Below are 24303 nucleotides of genomic sequence, written 5' to 3' on the forward strand. Positions count from 1 at the left end.
TGAGGTGGATATTATGTCGTAAGAAGTGTACTGGAGGGAGTCTTTGGGGTCAACCCCTGTGGAAGAAGTGATAGAAACAGGACTGGGCAAAGGAAGAAGCTGGGCCCTGATTGGTTCCAACGAAGGCCCCCGCCAGCCTCACAGTGGGCTCTGAAGTTGGGGTGACACTTTGAGTCATTGAGAGGTGAGACAGTGGGACCAGACAGTGGACGACTCCCCTTATGTAGGTAGTCACTGCACAGGGTTAAGAGAGTGGCTCTCTCTAGCAGAGGCAGCACTGCCAGCGACTCTCCACAGGTGGCACCACAGCGTCCACTACAGATACTAGAATGCGTTCAGCTACTCCACAGAAGGTCCCAGTGCAGCTGGCTTGTCCCAGAATAAGGCATTGGGGATAAAGCCGCTCTGGGGTTGGTCAGTTCAGTGGCTCCTTCCAGGAACCTTTCCATCTTTCTGCTCTGTCAGCCTAAGGGGTCCACTTTGTTTTTCAGTCTTGTTCCTAGTCCTTGTTCATGGTCACAGATGGCCGTAGTAGGTCCTGGCATCCCTGTGACAAGAGGGAAGCCATCTCTTCCCATGTATTCTTTCTGTGATCAAGAAAACATTCTCTCATCTAGCTCTTTTTTATTGTGGTAATATAGTATTCATTGTTTTAACCATAAGTGTACAATTCTGTGGCATTAAGTGCATTCACAATGTTGTATAACCATCAGCTATATCTATACCCGAAACTTTTTCATCATTCCCAACAAAAACTCTAGACCCATGAAACAGGGACTTCCTTTCTCTGTCCCCTTCCCTCCAGCTCCTAGGAACAGCTACTCTACTTTCTGTCTTCATGAATTTGCCTATTCTAGGTACCTCATATAAGTAGAATTATAATAATAGTTGTCCTCTGTCTAGTTTATTTCCCTAGCCATATTTCCAAGGTCCATCCATCCATGCATGTTATAGCATATATAAAAACTTTGTTACTTTTTATGGTGGAATAATATTCCATCATGTATGTGTGTGTGTGTGTATATATATATGTAACATTTTGTTTATCCACTCATCTATTAATGGAAACTTGGCCTGTTTCCACCTTTTGGCTACTCTAGATAACACTTCTATGAACACTGGTCTACAAATATATGTTGAAATCCCTGCCTTGCATTCTTCTGAACATATACCTAGGAGTTGAATCACTGGGTCATATGATAATTTGATATTTAACCTTTAGAGAAACTGTTTTCTATAGCAGCTGCGCCATTTTGCATTCCTACCAGCAATGCATAAAGATTCTAGTTTCTCTACATCTTTGCCAACTTTTGTTATTCCCGTTTAAAAAAATTATACCCATTTCCCCCTCATATCTTATTGACCACTATGGCCAGTTTCCAAGTTAATTATTGGGAAAGTGAATGAGATCACCATTGATTGCTTCAAACCAATCAAGACTCACATTCTGGGTAGAGTCCACATTCCCTGAAGGACATGGCTGCAGGGAGAACAGTTAGATATCTGAACACAATCAGGACATTCTAACAAGAAAGAAAGGCTGGGGATGGATTAATGGGAGGCTATCATCAAAGTCTGTCTGCAGTGGAGAGGTTTTAAAACTATCAGTGCCCAGAACAGAAATTCTGATTCGATTGAGTTGGTCTGCGGTGGGTTCCCATCAGTCATTTTTAGATGTTCACTCAGTTGCTTCAAATGTACAGTCAGGGCTGAGACCACTGACCTAATGGGTGAGGCTACTACTACACCAGCGAGTATGAAGCTGAGAAGTACAATATACAGCAGTAACACTGGATAGGGGCACCCTGCCTGCTCTGGTGGACCGAGGAAATCCCCCCAGGGGAAGTGATGTTTACACTGATATTTGGAAACATCAAGTAAGCCAGGCCAAGAGTGTCATTGACACAGCACAGAGAGAAGGTGGTACCTGAGGAATGGAAAGAATTTCAGTCCAGCGGCAATGTAGTAGTTTTATTCAGATATGTGCAACTCTTTTTTTTTTTTTTAATTTTTTTGTTAACATTTATTTATTATTGAGAAACAGAGAGAGATAGAACATGAGCATGGGAGGGGCAGAGAGAGGGGGAGACACAGAATCTGAGGCAGGCTCCAGGCTCTGAGCTGTCAGCACAGAGCCCGATGCAGGGCTCGAACCCACGAGCAGTGAGATCATGACCTGAGCAGAAGTCGGACACTCAACGTACTGAGCTACCCAGGCTACCCCAGATATATGCAACTCTTAAGGCAATGGCCAGATCCCACACTCTGGCCTGGTTTACTTCTGGGTAAGTTTACCTATCCCCTGTGTCTGTTCTTGGTAAGCCAAGTAAGTAGCAGGTTGCCTATGCTTTCTACAACCAGTATTGCCTTGAGGAAGCCCCATGACCTCTCTGGGGCTCCAGAAAGGTCCTACAAAGTGAGGCTATAGTAAGTACCTCACAGGGATGGTGTTGGTGGGGAGATGGGCTAAATGGGTGATGGGCATTAAGGACCCCACTTGTTGGGAATGAGCACTGGGTGTTACACATATGTGATGAATCACTGGGTTCTGGTCCTGAAACCAATACTACACTATATGTTAATAATTTGGATTTAAATAAAATTTAAAAATAAATAAATAATAGATGATAGATAGATAGATAGATAGATAGATAGATAGATAGATAGATAATCTTATAGGATTATTGTGGAACTCAGATGAAAAAAAATGTATGTATGTGAGTGTCATACATTAATATGCTAATGAGTTCCAAATTTCAGTTCCTGTCAAAGCTCTCTCTAGAGCACCTCTGATCGTCAGACCTGAACATCAAGCTGCCTACCTGGCATTGCCCCTTGAATGTGTAGTGGGCATTTCCCACCTGACATGTCTAAGTTTCTCATATGCTGCTTAAAACCAGCACCCCCTCCATACTTCCCTCTATTGGCTAGTGACATCTCCATCCTTAGTATCATCCTTGACTCCTTTCTCCCCAACATCCAATTGGATAACAAGTCCTTTCACTCTATTTTCAAACTATATCCAGAATTTGACTCATTTTCACACCTGCCACCCCTGTCCTGGTCCAAGCCGATGTCTTCTGCCCAGATTTGGTAGCAGCCTCCTAATTACTCTCCCTGCTTGTGCCCCTCCCCTTACAGTCCATTCTCAACACAGCACTTGGGGTGACCCTGCTAACCTGTAAGTCCGATCGCCCACTCCTTTGATCCAAACCTGCCTAAGGCTCCATCTCACTCAGTAAAGGCTGAAAGCCTTTTAGTGACCTACCACACTTTCTGTGACTCAACCTGCCATTGTCCTCTTATTTTCTACGTTCTCCCCTTTGTTCACCTGCTTCAGCCCCGCCTCTCCTGCTGGTCCCTGAATGTGCCAAGGACACTCCTGCTGCAGGGCCTTGTACTTGGGGTTTCCTCTGCCTGGAATTTTCTGCTCCATTTAGCCACATGGCTAACTTCTCACTTGTTTCATGTCTTTACTCAAAAGCTATAATGTCACTAAATCCCTCAACACCCTATTTTTTTTTAATTTTTTTAATGTTTTATTTATTTCTAGGAGAGAGAGGGAGAGACAGCGTGAGCAGGGGAGGGTCAGAGAGAGAGGGAGACACAGACTCTGAAACGGGCTCCAGGCTCTGGGCCGGCAGTCAGCACAGAGCCCGACGCGGGGCTAGAACCCACGAACCGCGAGATCATGACCTAAGCGAAAGTCGGACGCTTAACCGACTAAGCCACCCAGGCGCCCCACAACACCCTATTTTAAATTTCAGCACTTGCCCTTGACTTCATAATCTCCTCTGCTTTATTTTTATCTTAGTATTTATGACTAACATGCTCTATATATTGTTTATTTCTATTGTTTATTAGCTTTCCTCTCTACCAGAATATACATATGTGTAAATTTTTATATGGTATATGCATAATATATATATTTATCAAATCTTCCTACCAGAATACCCTTGCTCCCCAAGGGCAGGAATTTTTGTCTGATTTGTTCACTTTATATTTCTAGTACTGGGACAGTACCTGTACATAGTAGGAACTCAATAAATTTGTTACTATCACATTTCAGAGAAGAAACCTGGGGCTCAGTGCAATTAAATGACTTACTTAAGGTAACACAGCTAGGAAATGGCAGAATGGGGAGTTTACCGTTCTATAATGCTTTACAGCATAAAAATGCGCCCCCCCCCATCCCTCCACATGCTGACCACCAGTATCTGCGTGCTTCACCCAGACCCCTCTTCAGCTGACGTTCCCATCTCTCAGCTCCTGTCCTCTCTGGGAATTGCTCTTGCCCAGATGGAACTGCCCTGCACCCTGAAGCCAAAGGCTGGATGATGTGGGTTCACCTTTCCATTTGGGACAACTCTATAGGGTCATCTTTTAGAGCTCTCTGTTGGATATGCTGAAACTCATTGTGGATGAGCTGCCTCAGCCCAAGCCGCCTTCCTCCCTTCCTTACAAGTATCTCTCAAGAGCGTCTCCCAAATCCTTCTGCATGTGACTCCGGGGAGCCTCATCTAAGACCACCAGTCCTTTCATTGTCTGTTGTCTTTGCCCCTCCAGCCATAGCCCACTCATCTGACCTCCTAAGTATCCTCTTTCCCCTAAAATGCAGCCATCTTGGATCCCAGTGACTTGAAAATGGGTGCTGATGGGTTAACATGTTGCCCAAGAAAAGCAGACTTTATGGGAACCACACGTGCAGCTAGCAGTGTGCAAAACACACTTACACACCTGATTTCATTTGCAAAATCAGAATAGCATGATAGTCTCTGAAGTGTTTCTGCCTGGATCTGAATCTTGGTCCTTCCGCTTCTTAGTCTTATGATCTTGGCCGAGCTGCATAATCATTCTCTTGCTCTGTAGAATGGAGATAATAATGCTCTCGCTTCCTCCTAGAGTTTTTATTAGAAGTAAATGAGTCAGTACGTGGAAAGGTCTTGGAATAGCTGTGACATATAATATGCACGTAGTATACATTAGTTATTAGATCCTCATAAGAACCCCTAGAAACATTATCATTCCTACCTGTGTTGGACTCCTCTTGTGCCCCACCTCCTACTCTCTGCCCATCTTTTCACTCCAGCTGTTGCAGCGGCCACCTGCTGGCCCAGGTGTAACCCAACAGCACCTTGCTCAGCTGGATTGCTTATTTGTTAGTTCCTGCCTGGTTGCTTTGCCCCTGCCACTTGAAATGCTTCCAGAAATGCATTCAACCATCCTGACCCGAGCGGACGTGGAAGTGTGAGGGAGCTACTATCCCATGTGACATCCCTTGACTAGGAGGGAGTTGGAACCAATGGGAGAATAGCCCTTTATTTCGTTCCTTGAGAGAATAACTCTGAGGTAAAATCTGTCCCATCAAGGTCCAAGTTCAGGTGTCCAAAGCATGGGCACCCCTGACTAGGCATTCCCTCCTTCCCTGTCTCCACCTTCTCAAAAAAGACTGTCCACATGCAAGCTTTTGCCTCATGCTCTACTCTTTGTGGAACCATCTAACTGTGCACAAGAGGAGAGTGAAAGAATTAAAAAGAAAAAAAAGGGCTTGCTCAACACTCAGATCTAGACTCAAGTTCAAGTCTTCTACTTCCTGAATGTCATTCCCTCACACTGTGCCCACCTCCCATTTCATACATACACACCTTAACAGAGACCTTCTGGAAGCTTGATTAGCCAGTGTGAGGCCAGGGATGAGAGAGCTATGAACTCATATCACAGTCCCTTTCCTGTGCCTGCATAGAGCTGGTTCACATGGCTAGAGGGCTGGGGGTAACCTGACTGAAGCCTAGGATGGGGACTGTGTCAAATTTATCTTTGTATCACCAGTACTCATGGCAAGTGCTCAGTAAATATTTCCTGTATGCACAGGTCTGGAAATCAAACTATTGATGGTTTCTTTTTAAAGATTACTTTTTGTGTGGCCATGCTTGTTCCTATACTTATTGCTTATTTTTTATGCTGGCTTAGATTGTAATCACCAATGAACAGAGAACATTTTTGAGCAAAGATTACTCAAGCTAAGTTAGTACAGAATCATGTGTCTGGAAATTATTCAAAGTAATACATGTTTCTTAAAGTCATTTAGGAAAATCTGATTACCAAGTTGATTGGTCAAAGAAGTAGCTAGGAGCTGTCAAACTGGTGACCTGTGAAAGCTCTGAGATACATGCGTTTCACCAGCACAACATGGATTGTTTTATGTTGAAATTCCTCTGAGGTACGCAACAGGCCCTACCACTTCCCATAGCATTCTGCCCATCCTAATTCTCAAATGTGGGTTACTTGGATTGCCTTGTAGGTCTATGCGTTTGTGCGCCCTGTTCAGAGCAACACACAACAGTGTACTTCTTCTACAGAAAGAGATGAAGGAACTGACTGGCACAATCTTGGCTTTTCCTGTGGCTTGTTCATCTCATTCCTGCCACCATCAACAGGTGCCCGATGATAGCATAATGTCCTGCCTTCCAGGTACTATAAGATCACCGTGGTGCTCATGTGCTTTGTGATCCCCACACTGGTACCCTGGTGGGCCTGGGAAGAGAGTCTGTGGAACTCCTACTTCTTGGCCTCCATCCTCCGCTATACCATCTCACTCAACATCAGCTGGCTGGTCAACAGTGCCGCCCACATGTATGGAAACCGGCCCTATGACAAGCACATCAGCCCTCGGCAGAACCCACTTGTCACCCTGGGTGCCATTGGTGAGTAGGGGTGTGAGAGCCAGTGGGGAGAATGGCAGCTCAGATTTTCTTAACTTCCCAAAGGTTTTCTAGAATCTGTAAAGAGAGGCAATGGAATGGAGTCAGGTGGGATGAAGTTGGACTTTGGTATTAGAATCCTGGCTCTTGGACAAGTCACCTAATCTCTCTGATTTAGAGAGTTTTTTTATCTGTGAAATGGGAATAGTGATGCTTACTTCACAGGGATGTTGTGAAGATTAAGTAAGATACTATATGTAAACTGCTTAGTAAAATGTCTGTCATATAGCAAATGATCAATAATTAGGAGCTATTTATTTTTACCATGGAAATTTTTTTAAACAGGGAGTAGCAGCTAGTTTTTCTCTCAAACTGCCCTGACCCTTCAGCTGTCTGATCATTACTGACTGTAATACAAAAGGCCTTCAGACAGAGAGATGGGAAGAAACAAGAGTGTGGCATTTCACAGCGCCACAAAGTGGTTCAGAGTGAGGCCTCTGGATTCTGATAAGTTTGGCTGAGTCTTGGTTCCTCCACTTACTCCCTGGGAAAGTTCCCTGGCTTCTCCGCACCTTATGTCTTCATCTGTAAAGTGAAGATAGTAGTAGCATTCACCTGCTCCTGGGGTCACTGGAGGGCTAGATGAGCTAATACGTAGTCTCTGCAGCAGTGCTTAGCGTGAAATAAGTGCTTAGCTTATGACTAGCTTTATGGTTTTTGGAAGTTACTTGTACCCTCTGTACATTTACATCCTCATTTTTAAAATGGGGAGAATCATAGCAACTAGCTCAGAGATGTGAGGTTTATAGGCATTAATACCCGTTAAAGCACTCAGCACTGTGGCTGGGACACATTAAGTAAGAAATAAACGTTAGCTGTAGCTTTCTAGAAGTAACTCGGGCTTCTTGATAAGCTAAGCCTTGAGCATCAAGATCGACCCCAGGAGAAGACGACCCTGTGGCTAAGTAGCAGTGGTCTCTGCATCACCTAGCAAGGAGTTTCTGCCACCACATTGTTAGGCTCACATGCTTAGTAAGACCCAGGGATCTCGTGTTGTCGTGTTGACAACTGCAATGTGAGGTGGAAAGCACCCAAATTTAACTATGGGAACACTGGCTAAGCAGAAGGAAAAGTGTCTTGGAAGGAGTTTCTGATACTTCTGCTTTCTCCTCCTCACCCTTCATCTTCCGACAAGACTGCAGTGAGGGGGGCCACATCCAGTGTTGACCCTGAGAGCAGACAGGAAGGGGACAAGATGGACTGTTACCCTCTTATGTGGGAACGGTGGGCCAGAAAACCCAAAGAATGTGACCATGGCTCTGGCCCTGAAGGGCTGGGTATTAGTTTTAAGTCTACCCAGGTCAACACTGGGCTCCTAGTCAGTCTTCTTCATTAAGGTCCTGGAAAGGCTCCCATTACACTGAACTGTGTGATAGATGGGAAGTACACAGAAGGTTCTCAGAACAGTGTCTGCTTCTGAAAATAGCAGGGGAAACTCCTCTCTACTAAACTCTGGTGCAGGAAAAACACTAAAAATTGTAAGGGTGGAAGGGGCAGGGTAAAGAAGACCTAAATTAAAAAAGAAAACTGCAGGGGCACCTGGGTGACTAGGTTGGGAGTCCAACTTCAGGTCAGGTCATGATCTCATGGTCTGTGAGTTCAAGCCCCGCATAGGGCTCTGTGCTGATGGCCCAGAGCCTGGAGCCTGCTTCGGATTCTGTCTCCCTCTCTCTCTGCCCCTCCCCTGCTCGTGCTCTGTCTCTCTGTCTCTCTGTCCCTCTCTCTCTCTCTCTCACTCTCACAAAAAAGAATAAACAAAAAATAAAAATAATAATAAAAAAGAAAACTGCAAACCACAGATCCATCCACCTTATATATTTATTACAGAGCAGGATCCTTCAACTATGGTCAAGAGAAGAACTACATGATGACCAGGGCCTCCTTAAGAAGTGAAGGAGGAATCTGGAAGTTCCTCAAATGGTTAAAAATAGTATCATATGATCCAACAACTCCACTCCCGGATTTATACACAAAGAGAAATAAAAATATAAAAATATATGTCCACACAAAACTTGTATATGAATATCCATAGCAACATTACTCTTAATAGCCAAAAAACAGAAATAATCCAATAGTCTGTCAATTAAATACAATATGTTACATCCATACAATGGAATACTATCTGGCAATAAAAATTAATGAAGTACTGATATCTGCTACAACCTTGAAAACATGATGCTAAGTGAAAGAAGCCAGTCACAAAAGGCTACATATTGTATGATTTTGTTTATATTAAATGTTCTGAATGGGCAAATCTACAGAGATTTATATTAGGGTTGTCCAGAAAAACAGAATCAGTACATGTATGTATGTGTATGTATATGTTATACATACACTATACAGTTTTTATATATATTGTAATATATATTATGTGTTTCTCATATTAAGTCTCTCTATATATGGGAACAGTACAATATCTATATAAATATAAATAGATATATATTTGTAGGACATAAATAGATAGCCCCCAGTTTCATGTGTGTGTGTATGTATGTATACACACTTATATACATATGTGTATATGTATAGGGGAAGTAGGAGGGGAGAGGGAGAGGGAAGGGGAGAGAGATATATTATAAGGAGCTGGCTCACATGATTACGGGAGCTGAGAAATCCCACAATCTGCTGTCTGCAAGCTGGAGACTCAGGAAAGCCAGTGATATGATTAAATCTGAGTCCAAAGGCCTGGGAACCAGGGGAGCAGATGATATAAATCCCAGTCTGAGGGCAAGGGAACATGCGATAGATTCAGTTCAGTGAGTGAATCAGGAAAAAAAGGGACAAATTCCCCTTCCTCCAGAATTCAGGCCTTTAACGGATTGAGTGATGGCCACCCCCACTGGGGAAGGTAATCTGCTTTACCGAGGTCACTGATTCAAATGCTCATCTCATCCAGAAACACCCCCATGGACACACCACACAGAAATTTTTAATCCAGGCATGCCTCAGCCAGTCAGACTGACACATAGAATTAACCATGACAGAGAAAGAAAGTAGGGCTGGAGGGATGGGGGGATGGCTGGGGGATGACAGCTCAGGAGTGTGCGGCTTCCTTCTAGGTAATGAAAGTGTTACACAGTTCATCATGGTGATGGATGCCCAACTCGGTGAAAATACTAAAAGCCATTAAATTGTACTTCAGATGGATGAATTATATGATGAATTATATCTCAATAAAGCTGTTTTAAAAAGTCAACTGATTAAGATACAAAACAGATGAACCTAAGGGAAGGGAAGCAAAAATAACATAAAAACAGAGAGGGGAACAAAAGCATAAGACACTCTTAAATATAGAGAATAGAGGGTTACTGGAGGGGCTGTGGGAGGGGGGATGGGCTAAATGGGTAAGGGGCTTAAGGAATCTACTCCTGAAGTCATTGTTGCACCATATGCTAACTAACTTGGATGTAAATTTAAAAAATAAATGTAAAAAAAAGGTTATCAGGGACAATTGATTAAATGATGTTTGGAAAAAATAAAATTAGATATATGTCTCATACATACACAAAAAAGTCAAATGAAGGAAGCCCTGAGATCCCTCCTAAAAACACCTTAATTAAAAAAAAAAATAAAAATAAAAACAGGTAAGGGAGGAAAAGCTGTTCACCCGGAGAGGTGGGCAGATTTGGGACATGTAAAATCCAGCTCCTCAGTTTACTTACCTATCTGAACAGTGCTCATCTGGGTCTTCCAAGCTCTTCCAACGAGCCTTCCTTTAATCACTCCAGCCCACAGAGGCTATTTGCCTCCATCAAAAGGAGGATCTGCTATCAATCATTTAGCATTGAGCTTACTAAGGACAACTCCAAAATCATGGTAGTAGTTCATACAGGCAAATTAATCTTGTGACTCTGCACTGATAACTTTTTTTTTTTCTGTTCAGATTTAGTCTAGCCAACTAAGTAAATTCTTCCTAAGGTCAGACATCAAGTCTTCTGCTGCCCACAGAGTCTGACATAGTATCTTGCACATGGTAGACTCTCAATAAGTGAGGGGTGGGGGAATAAATCTGTGCAGAGAGGTGAGTATGGGTTATTTCAATGCCCACTTTGTCTTCCAGGTGAAGGCTTCCACAATTACCACCACACCTTTCCCTTTGACTACTCTGCAAGCGAATTCGGCTTAAATTTCAACCCAACCACTTGGTTCATTGACCTCATGTGCTGGCTGGGACTGGCCACTGACCGCAAACGGGCAACCAAGCCGATGATCAAGGCCCGGAAAGCCAGGACTGGAGATGGCAGCACTTGAACCTGGAACTGGCATCCAACATGTCTGCCACTGACACCTTAGTTCGTGGCTTATATTCCTATAGTTCTCTTGTTCATTGAATGTGGGAGGGCGTAGAGGCTGGGGAGGGAACGGAATCTATGTGGTTTGGGAACTTTCGTTTGTCTCAAAATGATGTCAAGATATAACTATCAAATGAAAAATTATTTAGCATCACTGTAACTATGATTTATCATTAGAGTGTGAACATGTGATTTAATCGCTGTAGCTACAGTACATCAAGCACACATACATGGTCATGTGCTTGTACATGTTGTTAACCCTCACAGGATACAGGAATTTAATATTCTTTCCGTGTGATTCAGCAGAGCATTTGCTTTCTTTTCTACCAGTTAAAGCAGCACTGTTTTTAAACACATTATCTGAAGGAGCAGAGAGGCCGGGTAGAAGACAAAAGAGAGGGTCTAAGTAACAAAAGAAAGTTTCTGTTTTGTAATTACTGTGCATGTGTGTTTGTTGTTGTTCTTTAAATAAGACAATTGAAAACTTTCAAAAATGACAATACAGGAAATGGCTCTCTTATTTTCTTGCCCTGTTTACAGCTTGTTAATGCCCCACGGTCTTTGCTTCCAAAGAGATCTGTTCACTGCCCGGCTAGTTTTGTGTCCCGATTATGGCCAGCTGACCCTATAAATCAGTGCCTGTTTAGGTGTTTGATTTTGTTCTCTCCGCTATTGTCATTTTAAAGGTGTATAACTGAGATGTGCCAGACATAAAATTATACTCAAATTAAGCTCTCACTTAAATGTTTAGACACCTAATTTATATTCTAATTGGTCGCAGCCACTGATGCATGTACGTTAGCTACTCCTGCTAAATAAGCATATTAATTTTCCACACTAGGCCATCAGATCTTAATAACTGAGTTATTATCTAGAACTCAGTGTCTACTAATGTTTCCCCTGCATGCAGCCTTCATTGATTTTGCAGCAAAACATAAAGTGATCATTATGTAGCTTCTGGACAAAAAAAAAATGTGTGTTAAGTTGCCTTGTAAAGAGCATGTTGAATTAATGGAGCCGTGTGCCCTTTGTGTTAGTTGTTAGAGCAAAAGAAAGACGTTGGAGCACTTCTAAGATAGATCTTTGCAGAAAAGATGTGGGAATTTAGAGTTTAATTTAAAATGTTTGAAAAAGAAGTGATGCCAGCAAGAAATTGTCACAATGAAGTTCTTCATCCAGCAGGTGTTTAACAGTGTAATTTTGCCATTCATAATGTGTGCAGTATAAGTGACTTACAATAAATGATTACTAATTCATTGGTGTTCTTGACCAGGTACTTCAATGTTGTTCAGAGGATGTTCTCTCAGGGATACCTGCAGCTCCACGATAATCATATGATTCCCATTTGATTCGAGCACTGAGCTAACAACGCCCCCAAGACCAGGCCTCCTGTGTCCCATCAGCCTTACGCCAGAGGGAAAACTGGCTATTTTTTTTGGAATGTGGAACCCTCAGTGGTGTCGTTCCCCACTTCTCACTCACCGACGCTGTCATTTGTATTGCTTCCGGATGACAAACAGGAGCCTCTACTTCCTGTCACCCAAAAGAGCATGAAGGACACCTTCCTTCCCCGACCCCACTAGGCCCCACTAGTGGTGACCAGGGGCATGGGAGGTGGGCTCAGCTCTCCCTCCAGTCCTGCCTCCCAACTTTTCCCTTGTGCTGCCTCACTCTGTGCCCTTTTGCCCTGAAGCACCTGTGTCCCTGCCATCAGGTACAGACTTCTTAGCCTGCCTGCAGTTGAGTGGGATTCCGGCCACTGGACCCTTTGGATAGGACTGTGGCATTTTCTACCTGCTTCATATTGCAGCCACACATTGCTGAGACCCTGTATGGAGTATTGGCAGAGGGTAATTGTATCCTAAGATGAGTTTGTATCAACATGACCTAAAATGACCTTGATTGGGAATATTTCCCTGAATCTTTGACCCCTTAAATGTACTAAACTTCTAGCTTGTCCATTAATAGAAAAGGCTACATTTCAAAAAACTATTTGAAATCTCCTCACAGAAGGAGGATATTCCCTAGGTGGTCAAAGAAATCCAGAACCTCACTCCTCTGGACCTAAGTGCCACATATATATCTGCAACAGTGCCCATGGATGAGGATTGGTATGATTTTGTTGAAGGAGTGGCTGGATGAAGGGTAGATCACTCTGGAGTCTTCCATATTAACATTCCCTGCAGATCTCAGTAGCGTCTAAGGGAGGCGTTTCCCAAGACTATCCAAGGTGGTCCTAGAGAGGTTGGTTCAGTTTAAAGCAAGGGGATGTCGTGTCCGTAATCTCCCTGTCTTACAAAGCCTATTTCAGGAACATCTGCCCATGGATCCAGGTGAGGGGAGACAAGGGGACGTGATTCCATTCATGTCGCGACAGTGACATGGAGCCAGCCTGATATGGCAGAGTCAACCCAAGTGAGCGACTGGCCAGCTGTGTGGCCTTGAGAAAACCAGTCTTTCTGGATCTGGTTTTCTCCTCTATAAAGAGACAGGATGAAACCAGACTCTGGCTGAGGTTCCACCAAGCCTTAATGGTCACCAACAGCAACAGAGATAGGAACATGTCTGATTTGGGGTTTGAAACACTTCTCAAGTTGTGCCCATCCTTTCTGGAATCTGAGGTCAAAAGTGAGGAGGAAATAATTGAGTCTGAGTGAGAGAACACAGACGAAGGCTGAAAGGAATGTTGTTGGTAAAAAAAAAAAAATGCATGTGCTTCATTCATTTTCAAAATATAATGAAACAACAAAAATGAACATAATCCATGAAAAAGAATTCAATGAAAGAAAGTACTGTAAAAGCTCTGGCTTAGTGGAATAGTAGAAATAGCAATGGACTAGAGTTCAAGTTTTGAGTTTGAATTCTCTTCCCTTTTTTTAATTGAGGTATAATTGACATAAAACTCTATATTCATTTCAAGTGTGCAACATAGTAATTTGATATTTGCATATATTGCAAAAAAAAAAAGGGGGGGGAGGCGGGGGTACCCGGCTGGCTAGGTCTGTGTATATTGCAAAATGATCACCACAGTAATAAGTCTTGTTAACATCTTTCACCACTTGCAGTTAGAAATTTGTTTCTTATGAAAGCTTTTAAGATCTACTCTCTTAGCAACTTTCAAATATGAAATACAATATTATCAGTTATAGTCACATTGCTGTACATCCCCAAGATATTTATTTTATAACTAGAAGTGTATATCTTTTGACCACCTTAACCATTTTGTTGTTTTTTTCTTAGATTGTACATATAAGAGAGATCATATGGTATTTATATTTCTCTGTCTGACTTATTTCACTTAGCTTAATTCTCTCAAGTTCCATCCATGTTGTCACAAATGGCAAGGTTTCAAATTCTAACTCATGATCTAACTTGGTGTGTTGCCTAGAGTTATGTGATCTGCTGACTGAGCCAGCCAGGTGCCCTGAGCATGTGACTCTTGATCTCTGAGTCATGTGTTCAAGCCTTGTCTTGGAGATAGAGCTTATTTTAAATAAATAAATAAATAAATAAATAAATAAAGCACTTGAAAACAGCAGATGCAAAAAGGGCCCTCTGATCTTCCTTTTTCTCCCTAAAAGGAGGAGATGAAACTCTGATGTGAGAGCTGCCTCTCTGTATCAGGAGGAAAGAAACATTCTTATCACCAGAGACAGGGAGAAGGCACCAAGAGACTCAGTGCAAGCAAACCTTGTTAAAATAATCCTTATCTTCCTTGGGCATCCCCATATATTTTTGGCACTCTTTCACAATTAGTACCCTTTGTCCAATCTGGTACATAAGCAGTTGGACCCAAGCACTTTCTGGGTCTTCCTTTCCCGCAAAGGTTCCCATGAGCAAGTAATAATAAAGTCGGTATCCTTCTCTCTCATTAATCTGTCTTAATGTCAGCTTAATTCTCAGGCCCAGGCTGACCCTAAGAGGCTAGAGGGAAAGCTCTACCTCCCCTACAAAGGAGCCTCAGCCGAGCCCCTCTGTAAAGGGATCGGACTGGATTGGATTGTCCCGCCCAGCTCTCCAGCTAGGAGTCATTCCCCTCCATGTGAAGATGCCCAGCACACCCACAGGACCTTTGTCCAATACCCCTGAGAGTCCCTCTGAACCTTGGCTTCCTTCCTGTGCCTTCACAGCCCTATCAGAGGACAGGCCCCAGTTGCTTTTCTCTTCAGCAGGAGCCGGGATAAAAGACTGGGAGAGGGAAGAGGCTGAGCTCTTAATGGATAAGAATGAGCTTTGGGGATTATCTGTGACGTACGTTTATCCTTGTCACTCCTGTCCTCAATTATAGAAGACACTGGAAGCCAGCTGACTTCTCAGGGGCTGCTCATGTGAAACAAGGAAGGAAAGAAATATCTTAACCTTTATAACCCCCTTTTTTTTTTATTTCTTCATTTTTAGTTCAAGGTATTCCTCAAAATTCTTTCCTCCACGTCAAGGAAGTGCTATAAATGACCTGGAAACACCTCTCCTGCTCTCCCCTTGGCCTATGAAGTTCATAACCATCCTGCCCCCACCTCCAGTAATGTTCCTGACTTCTAAATTTGCAAGTCAGAGGCAAGAGGAAGGAAAGCGCTGGCCTGGGGGGGGGGGGGGGGGGGGGGGGGGGGGGGGGGGGGGGGGGGGCGGAGGAAGGTGGAGGGTTGGGGGTACTGGCAAGGCTGCAAGCCTGTGTTCCAGCAGCTACTGTGGCTCTGTGACAATCTATTCACTTGCTTTTGCTCTCCCATGACACCTCTGCTTTAGCAGCTGGGAGACCAGTCATCTCAGGCAGGCTGCCTTGACTTACCACTGGTAAAGAGGAAAAGACCAGCAGACAGCAGCCCCAGTTAGCTAGGGCCAGGAATTCTATGTCGTGACAAAGTCTCCTTCCTTACACCTCCTGACCTACAGTTACTAAGCAAAGAAATGACTTGACCTTTGACCACCAATTCAAATCCTTGCAACTCAGGATTTACTAAACCAATGTATCTGTCCTTCCCTTTTTTGATCCTCTGCAAGGCTACCTTTCATGTCTTTGAGAGAAATCTCCAAAGTTGCTTTTTTTCTGATAGAAGCACCAACAGCTGGGTCGTGTCCCCAAACCCTATGCCGTCGATGGACAAAGTAGCTGGGTCTCACTGGAGCAGGGCACGGTTGTATTTTTATTATCAGATTTCTTAAAAGCTGGTGCTCACATCATATGTGTATGCATCATAAAGTAGAAGAGCTGATTGTAGAGAGTGCTCCTTCTTCCAGGCTGTAGGACAACGTCACATGAGAGGGTGGCAGTGAGCAGGAAGGGGTGACCCTCTCTGGTACATGTTGTGATCATTGTGATCGTTGAATGAGGACGAACTGGTTGACCGGCATGTCCAGTGTCTCAAAGGAAGAGTGAATCATCAGTGTAGGTGATGACTTTCCAGGGCCAGCAAACAGCCTTTTCACACTTGAGGTACAGGGATCCGGAAGACCCACTCACTTCTCTCTGGGTCCCGAAATTGCTGCCTATGAATGCAGCAACTCATTTTTCTGAACTTAAAAGCCCAGCATCACAAAGTTCTTGCTCTAGATGTGCCAACCAATGAGCACACGTATTTGCACTGTTCTCTACAGGCCCTGCTGGAACGAGCTATTTGTAACACACAGGTAAATGAGGTTGTTAGCAAGAATGTATACACAGATGCACCATAGCCACCCAAGGTGAAAAGTGATCTCAAAGTGGATCTTTTACCCTTTATGGATTCAGCACTATTTTTAAAAGTGAAGACCTTGATTTTGCCTCTACAAGGGAAATTAAAAGCAATGATACATTGGACTCTTTCCAACCACCTTTTTAAGTCTATTTGAAGCCAGGGGCCTGGATCAGTTTCAAAACACTGAAATGGACAGGCCATTTGTTTTTGTTTTTTTAACTAGAAAAATTATTATTTCTGCTTTTATCATACATCTTACTATGCATGAAACAGTCTTGCATACGTATCTGAAATAAGGTACTGTTTCAGGCAAAACACCATAAGTAAAGCTAATCATCTGTCTAGAGTTTCTCAGCCCATGGAATCTCGCTTCGTGATTTTATATTAATTTTTGAAAGTCAGAAATTTCATTTCCAAAACACATTAAGAGAGCTGTAAAAAGTAATCACTTTATTCAATATTATAGTTGTAGAAATGGAGTATATTTTCTCTAAGAAATGAAAAACTAAGAAGAAAATGCCACTTAATATCATTGGTAGGTCAGCAAAGGCCAGTGGGGAAAAATACTGTGATAAGCTCGTCTCTTTGATACCAAGAAGACATCCTAGTTCAAGTTTTTACATGCTTCCTATGTTTTCACTAGATGCTTCTTTTCTGCCGCTTTTCATTCTTTTCCATAGTTCACATCAAAGGACTGGTACAGCCTTTAAAACTTCATTAACAGGAGCAAATCCAATATCCACTGATCTCTTCTCAAAAGGCATTTGAACCCATCGAATAGCCTGGCAGTTTCATTCTCATGAATACTCTAGCCATGAAAACACTCAATAGGACAAAGACAAATCCAATGAATAGAAGAAGAAATCTTATTGAGGTTTGGAATGTCTGGTGCATTTGATCATCCAAGATTATGAATCCTAAGCTTCTGCTGTAAATAGGAAGCTAGATGCGAGTCCTTGCATAATATATTGTCCATTTACTCTGTGGGCCAAGAAAGCTGCTAGCCTCTGATATCCATGTTCATCGGTCAAAGAGCCAATACTTGGAGGTTCAACAATAACATCATAAAGTAATCTTCCCATGATGAAGATATGACACCACCACCTTCAGCTTCAGGCTGGGACTTTCGAGTGCTAAGATCAGGACCCAGTACGAAGTTTCCATCTTGGTGGTGGCAGGGGCGGCTCTCAGGACAGGCTATTTTGATGTGTTTTGTGTGTGTGTGTGTTTTGTTTTCGTTTTTTTTTTACATTATTTGTCTCTGTGGCCTACATTTACACAACCTAGGGATGGTTAGATTACTACTTTGTTGGGAGATAAACAGTCTTAGGAGAAATGTGCAAAACTTCTGCTTCTTCATCTATGTCACAGCTGAAACAAATGATTGCTTAAGTCCCTTCTTTGATCAAAAACTACAGGAATCAATAGCATGCAAGCTTAGAAAATGTTAGATTCTGCTCTACTCAAGCAAAACATGTGGCTGGAAGCCATCCCAATAGTGTGTCCCTATAAAAGAAAAAAAAGGAAGAGACTGCAGACCAGAGCATTCTTAGGAAATTGCCTATGTTGAAGCAAAGTAAACATTTGTAGATGGAAAAGCAGAATCCTGAGGCTGGTTGATTTTCCTGGAATGCTATTGCAAAGGCTAAATATTTCTCAACAATTGCAAGGGGGAGGTGTTTTTGTTTTGCTTTGTATTGTTTTGTTTTTAAGTTTCCATTTAGAGACAGCCTTAAATTGAGCATTGCTGTGTCCAAAATTTCTAGCATTATAAGTCTTGGAAACAAGAAGAGGCTTCAGAATAAGGTCACCAACCATCACATGTCATAACGATTTGGCTGCCAACGAGCCATAGTCCGTGTTAGAACGAGGCTGAGTGTGCACGGAAGATAATTTAAATCTTCCCAACAAGCTTGTCTTGTTCATCCGATTGATAGACTGTGATTGGAACATTCAGTCTGTTGTTTTTCCATTTGCTTTAAATTCAGCACTACCACAGAAGAGAGAAAGAGAAAATGGGACAGCTTGAAAAGGTGTAAAAATATAATTACTCTTTTGAAAGTATGCATATTTATCTGTTTTTCTGCTACCCCCTTTTCACTTGGCTTTCCCATTTTAAATAGATGAGTGCACCTGGCTGGTGTATATATAGCACTTACGGGGTACTTTTAATTGAGAAGAGCATCCTTTATGACAATTTCTAGGCCACTTATCATAATGCATTTTACTAATTTCTTTTGCATAAAAAACAAAATCAGATGAAAGCACGTCAGACTTGAAAGATCACTGGCATTACCATAGAACCTCAGCAAACCTGTCCACAAATAACACCTCAAGTCCCTGAAATTTCACTCAACACACCACCTTTAGAAAAAAAAAATAATGACCAAAAAAAGAAAAAGGAAAAAAAATCTTCGTCAGGAAAGTATTTTCCCAAACTATACATAGTTTTGACTATAATTGACCTGATTTTATAAGTCTATTACAACGGCATCAAAAATGGTTGCACAATGATTTCACTACTCACATTTAAGAGCCATGCAAACCATGTTGGTCTTAATTCCCAAGTGTTTTTCCAGTCCACAGAATAGTGCCTGAGAGAGGAGAGGTCCTTGATAAGTGTTGCTGAATGAATGAATGAATGGCAGAACGAATGGATGCAAGGATAGATGGATGCATGGATACATGGTTGGATAGGGTTGGATGGATGGAAGGATGGTGAATGGATGGATGCATGAATGGATGTATGGACGTGTGGGTGGATGGATACAATATACTGCAATGCAGAAAGAAGCCCTATTTAAAATTGCTGTGTCTCTTGTTTAACATTGCTGTGTCTTATCTTTGTAACTCGCTTCTTTTTTTTTGCCCTGTTAAATATGAGACCCCAGGAAGGCAAACCCCTATCTGTCTTGGGCACAATTGTACCATAAGTTCCCAGCAGAGAGCTTACCATGTAATCAGGACCTCTAAAATTTTGGTTGAGCTGTCATTGTATATGGATACAGGTAGGCCCTACTTTCACCAGCAGTTGACCCAGAAATCCAAACTTACAAAAGTAAATAAATTAGAAAACAATTCTTAATTTTACAAAAGTATTTGGTACACATTTCCTTTCATAAACAGGCTTTGAAAACAAAGCCTCAAATTTTAAAAATTCTTCACCAACTTTTAAAAAAGTTTTTTACGTTTATTTATTTTTGAGAGTGAGACAGAGCACGAGCTGGGGAAGGGCATAGAGAGAGAGACACACAATCCAAAGCAGGCTCCAGGCTCTGAGCGGTCAGCACAGAGCCTGACACGGGGCTCAAACTCACTCAGATTATGACCTGAACCAAAGTAGGACGCTTAACCGACTGAGCCACCCAGGAGTCCCCTTCACCAACTTTTAAGAAATACATGTGGTGGGGGACACAAGGTGCACCTAAATTTGTGAAGATTGTCTAATCACAGAGCCACTCTGAGAGGGTCAGAATTAGAAAGTTGCACGTGTGTTCTGAGGTCACCCATGAAGCCACAGGACCAAGATCATGCTAAGAGGGGAAACAGGCCAAGATGATATTAGGGGCTGACCTCCAACACCAGAATCTGACTGCATATGGAGACAGAATCTTTAAAGAGGTGATTAAGTTAAGCCTTGTCTCAACTGGGTCTTTCTCTCCATTTTCCACTGTAAGTGATTCCACAGAGAGGGCTGCCTTCAAACCAGCATCATATCACCAAAGAATGTTTTGCCTTTCTTTTTAATAATCAACAGGAATTTATTTAGCTTCCACTATGGGGAAGGCATAGGATAGAACGTGGCAGGGAGATTGATGGATCTTGTTTCTGACTCTTAAGAAGGAGACAAATTCATCTGGAAGGTAAAGAATCAAACCTTCCCCATCTCCCATCCCATTATCCAAGTACAATGACATCACTTGGGCATTTTTTTCAATTTTTAATTTTATTTGAGAAAGAGAGAGAGTATGTGCAAGAAGTGGGGGAAAAGGACAGAAAGAGAGAGAATCTTAAGCAGGCTCCACGCTCAGCACGGAACCCATCATGGGGCTTGATCAGCCTAAATCAAGAGTCAGACACTCAACCAACTGAGCCACCCCGGCACCCCTCACAATAGCTTTTCTAAATATTGTAGATGAACAAGTGACTTAGTAAGTCCTAAGCCTGCACTTAAGAATTTGGACATAATACATGGGGGTGGGAGAGGGAGGTGGTCAGTGTTAGAGACAAAAGGAGTTACATTCTTTCAGTTAACATAGGCCAAAGGTCATCAAGCAATTAAATACATTATTTCCCTTTAATAGAAGCTCAAATCAAATGTCTCACTCAGTCAAACTAAGTTAGGAGAGAAACCATCTGTCAGTTCCGGGTTCAGCTCCAGCAGACCTGTTTTGAATGCCATTGGCTGAAGCCTCGAATCATTAAAAAATAATCTTAACTGCTCGCTGCCAAAAGTAATTTGCCCAGCATTGTCCACTCCTCGGAAGCAGAAGTAATGTTTCCTGTGGCTGTGAATGTCTGTGAAATAACATCACAAGATAACTGCCTGCAGGCAGCTGGAGAAAGTGAGCTGATAACAGAGGAGCCTTCTGTAGGAAGTGATAAGAAAGACCTAAGGTGCCAAGTGTACAAAGGGCCACGCTGCAGAGCACCAAGATCTCCGAAAGATGGGCAGAACTGGGGAATATGGACTGCATAGACAGGTTTATAAGTAATCTGGGAGTGTCACTGGGTTCGGATTCTGGTCCTTTCATCAGCTCTGACGTGAGAGCTACAAAAGTAGAACAGTGTGTGTGCATGTGTATGAATGGGGAGTCTCGATCTCTCTCTCCCCTCTCTTCGCTCCCCTCTCCTCCCCCTCCTCTCCTCTCCCTCTCAATCTCTCCCTCTTCATCCTTTGTCCTCGCCATTCTTCTCCTCCTCTTCCTCCTCCTTCCCCTCCTTCTTCTCTTCCCCTTTCTTCTTCTTCTTCGTCGTTGTCGTCGTCGTCTTCTTTCTTCTTCTTCTTCTTCTTCTTCTTCTTCTTCTTCTTCTTCTTCTTCTTCTTCTTCTTCTTCTTCTTCTTCCTCTTCTCCTTCTCCATCTTTCTGTCCTCTCTCCTCCCCTCCCTCTCTCCCTTTCCCAACCCCCAATAAATTACTCTGTATCACTTGTTCCAAGGGCCCTTGCTTTTGCAAGTGGAGCTGCTGAGGGGGTGGGGAGTGATGGCGTGGACGCCCCAGTGACTCTGGGAGGCAGACAGCTGGGAAAAGCACAGCTAGGCAGCCTGCTCCCCTGCCTCATGCCTTCTCCAAGGCTGGATTCTCTCTCCCTGAGAGACTTGTTTCTCCTCTTTGTCTGCCCTTGGATACTCAGCTGCATTTTATCTGTCCCTGGACCCTGCTTTCTGCTCAGAGAGGCTACCAGCATGTATCCCATCAGTGAGCTGGCATGGAGAATGGGGAACACCAGCAGGATGGAGGGAGGAGGGAAGGTCCAGGTGTTTATTTCCAGATTCTCTCCCTGCAGACTGGCTGCCCCCTGAGCTGACAGTCATGATCCTGTGTGTGTCCTTGGAGCTAAAACAGTCATGATGCCCCTCTCTGAACTCTGCTCTATTGTTTATGATTGCTCAACAGTCATCGTGGACTTTTGGGCGTAGCCCGTAAGACAGCCGTGGAAGTACACCTGTCAGATCTTCTCTCAAGAACGACCTTGCTGTACCCGAACAAAGTCACGGTGAACTGACGGTCCTCACACTTCAGAACCTTTTGCTTGGTTGGTTGTTTTGCTCTTCCTGAACAGCCCTAGCCCATGACTGAGCATAGAGGGCACCATTTCTGCCCAACAAGAGAGACTCCACAAAATGGGCGTCATGGCTCCCAGTGCCCGCTGGGCCAGCTACAACTTTGTCAGATCTGAATCGTGCTCTGAGGCTCCCCTGCCCAATTATCCTTCTTTCCCATTTTTTTTATTGGTATCCAGTGTGCATCAGAGAATGAAGTCCTTCCCTGTGCATTCCTGCCCCCCCCCGTTATCTTCCATAGGCATACCCCCCACAAATCAATTACACCCCTAACTCCTGCCAGAGCATCTGCTTTCTGGGAAATCCAATACATACCTTTTTAATTTTTTAATATTTATTTATTATTTTTGAGAGAGAAACAGAGTACGAGCGGGGGAGGTGCAGAGAGAGAAGAAGACACAGAATCTGAAATAGGCTCCAGGCTCTGAGCTGTCAGCACAGAATCCGAAGCAGGGTCGAACTCATGAGCCATGAGATCATGACCTGAGCCAAAGTTGGATGCTCAAGGTCTAAGCCACCGAGGCGAAACACAGTCCCTTTTAAAACTCTCCTCCAGTGACCCTGTTTGACTGTAGCATCTCTTCCCTACCAGACCCCTAACTGAGACCTTGATATTCATTGAATGGCTCTCCACAGGAGTTCACACAGTGCCTTGGGAAAGAAAAGCCCAAGAACCCCTCCAGGGCTGCCCCGCCCATGACTGTAAACAAAGAAGGGAAACTGAAGACTCCAGTCCCTGTCACCATCCGGCTAGCCCACCTGCATTTGCTGGCCATTGGGGCCCATGCTCCCAGCCTGGCCCATCCAGGCCTGTGCAGGGGATCCTGAGATAACAGGGGAAGCTGGAGAGATCGGGAGAATCGGGAACAAGCAGTGGTTGTCATAAGTGCAGGTCCCTGGTTTTTCTCAAGAGAACCTTAGAAAAATGCATTTAATCCTAATCCATTGGAAGAAAACATCCAAAGTCACTGAAGCATTGAGACAAAAACAGCATCAGAAAGGCCCTCAGTCTCTTCATCAACCTTGGAACTTAAACTTGTTACTAACTGGGAACCGGGCTATTTAGAAGTTTCAGGCCAATTTGTGCTCTAAAGATTAAGAAGTGGAGGTTCTCTGCAGGTGGGATGACTGAATTGCCTGGGTTGGGACAGGGGATGTCTAACACGCTTTTGGGAAATATCTCGGTTAGTAATTCCTATACTTGCAGCACTGCACACGTTTTCTAATTCTCTTAAGACAGTATGAGTGTCACAAAATCTTAAAAACAAAATTAACCTCGTTATACAAAGCAAACATCATAGAGAACTGAACATCAAGGCTACATTTTTGAGGACTGTTCTAATTTCAAGAACTTCAGCCTCTTGACATAACACACTTAATGATCACGCTGTGTCTTTCCTTCGGGATTCAGAAAATTTGGTCCAATTATTCACGCAGCATTTTTAGGAGAGGGAAAGAAGCTGTGGGAGGGGAAGTACGGCTGTAATATTCTTCCAAATACTCTTCAAGAAACTTCCAAAATGCTAAGATTCATTCCTCTCATCTCAGTTATTGGATCTTTTTATGTAATAAAGGAAGCTCAGTGGTTCCCCGCTAGAGGCCTTCATCTCCAAATCCTTAGGTGTGTGGTTATTTCTTCTTTTTCTTTTGGGTCCTCAAAGAGCCAGACACCACTATGGAATTAGGCATATGGGAGGTTTATGGAGAGAAATGCCTGTGAAGATAAAGGGGGAAAGGAGCAGGAGTAATTTGGGAGAAGCTTCAACCCAGGACACAGGTCTGACATCTGTGAA

General features: G+C 43.2%; 1 protein-coding gene and 1 pseudogene across 1 annotated transcript in view; one reads left to right on the forward strand and one right to left on the reverse strand.

Annotated features, from left to right (window-relative positions):
• SCD5 (stearoyl-CoA desaturase 5) overlaps positions 1 to 12309 on the forward strand; it is a 156346-nt gene extending 144037 nt beyond the window's left edge. The window contains exons 4-5 of the mRNA XM_039253993.1: positions 6472 to 6704; positions 10822 to 12309. Coding sequence (XP_039109924.1) covers positions 6472 to 6704; positions 10822 to 11012 — 424 coding nt within the window. The 3' untranslated portion in view covers positions 11013 to 12309. The remainder of the gene's footprint in view (positions 1 to 6471; positions 6705 to 10821) is intronic.
• A 5169-nt stretch (positions 12310 to 17478) lies between these two features.
• On the reverse strand, positions 17479 to 17889 carry LOC120246446 (annotated as a pseudogene).
• Positions 17890 to 24303: the final 6414 nt, after the last annotated feature.

The sequence above is a fragment of the Hyaena hyaena genome, unplaced genomic scaffold (assembly GCF_003009895.1).
Source record: "Hyaena hyaena isolate Hyena2069 unplaced genomic scaffold, ASM300989v1 scaffold_469, whole genome shotgun sequence".
NCBI classification, from domain to species: domain Eukaryota; kingdom Metazoa; phylum Chordata; class Mammalia; order Carnivora; family Hyaenidae; genus Hyaena; species Hyaena hyaena.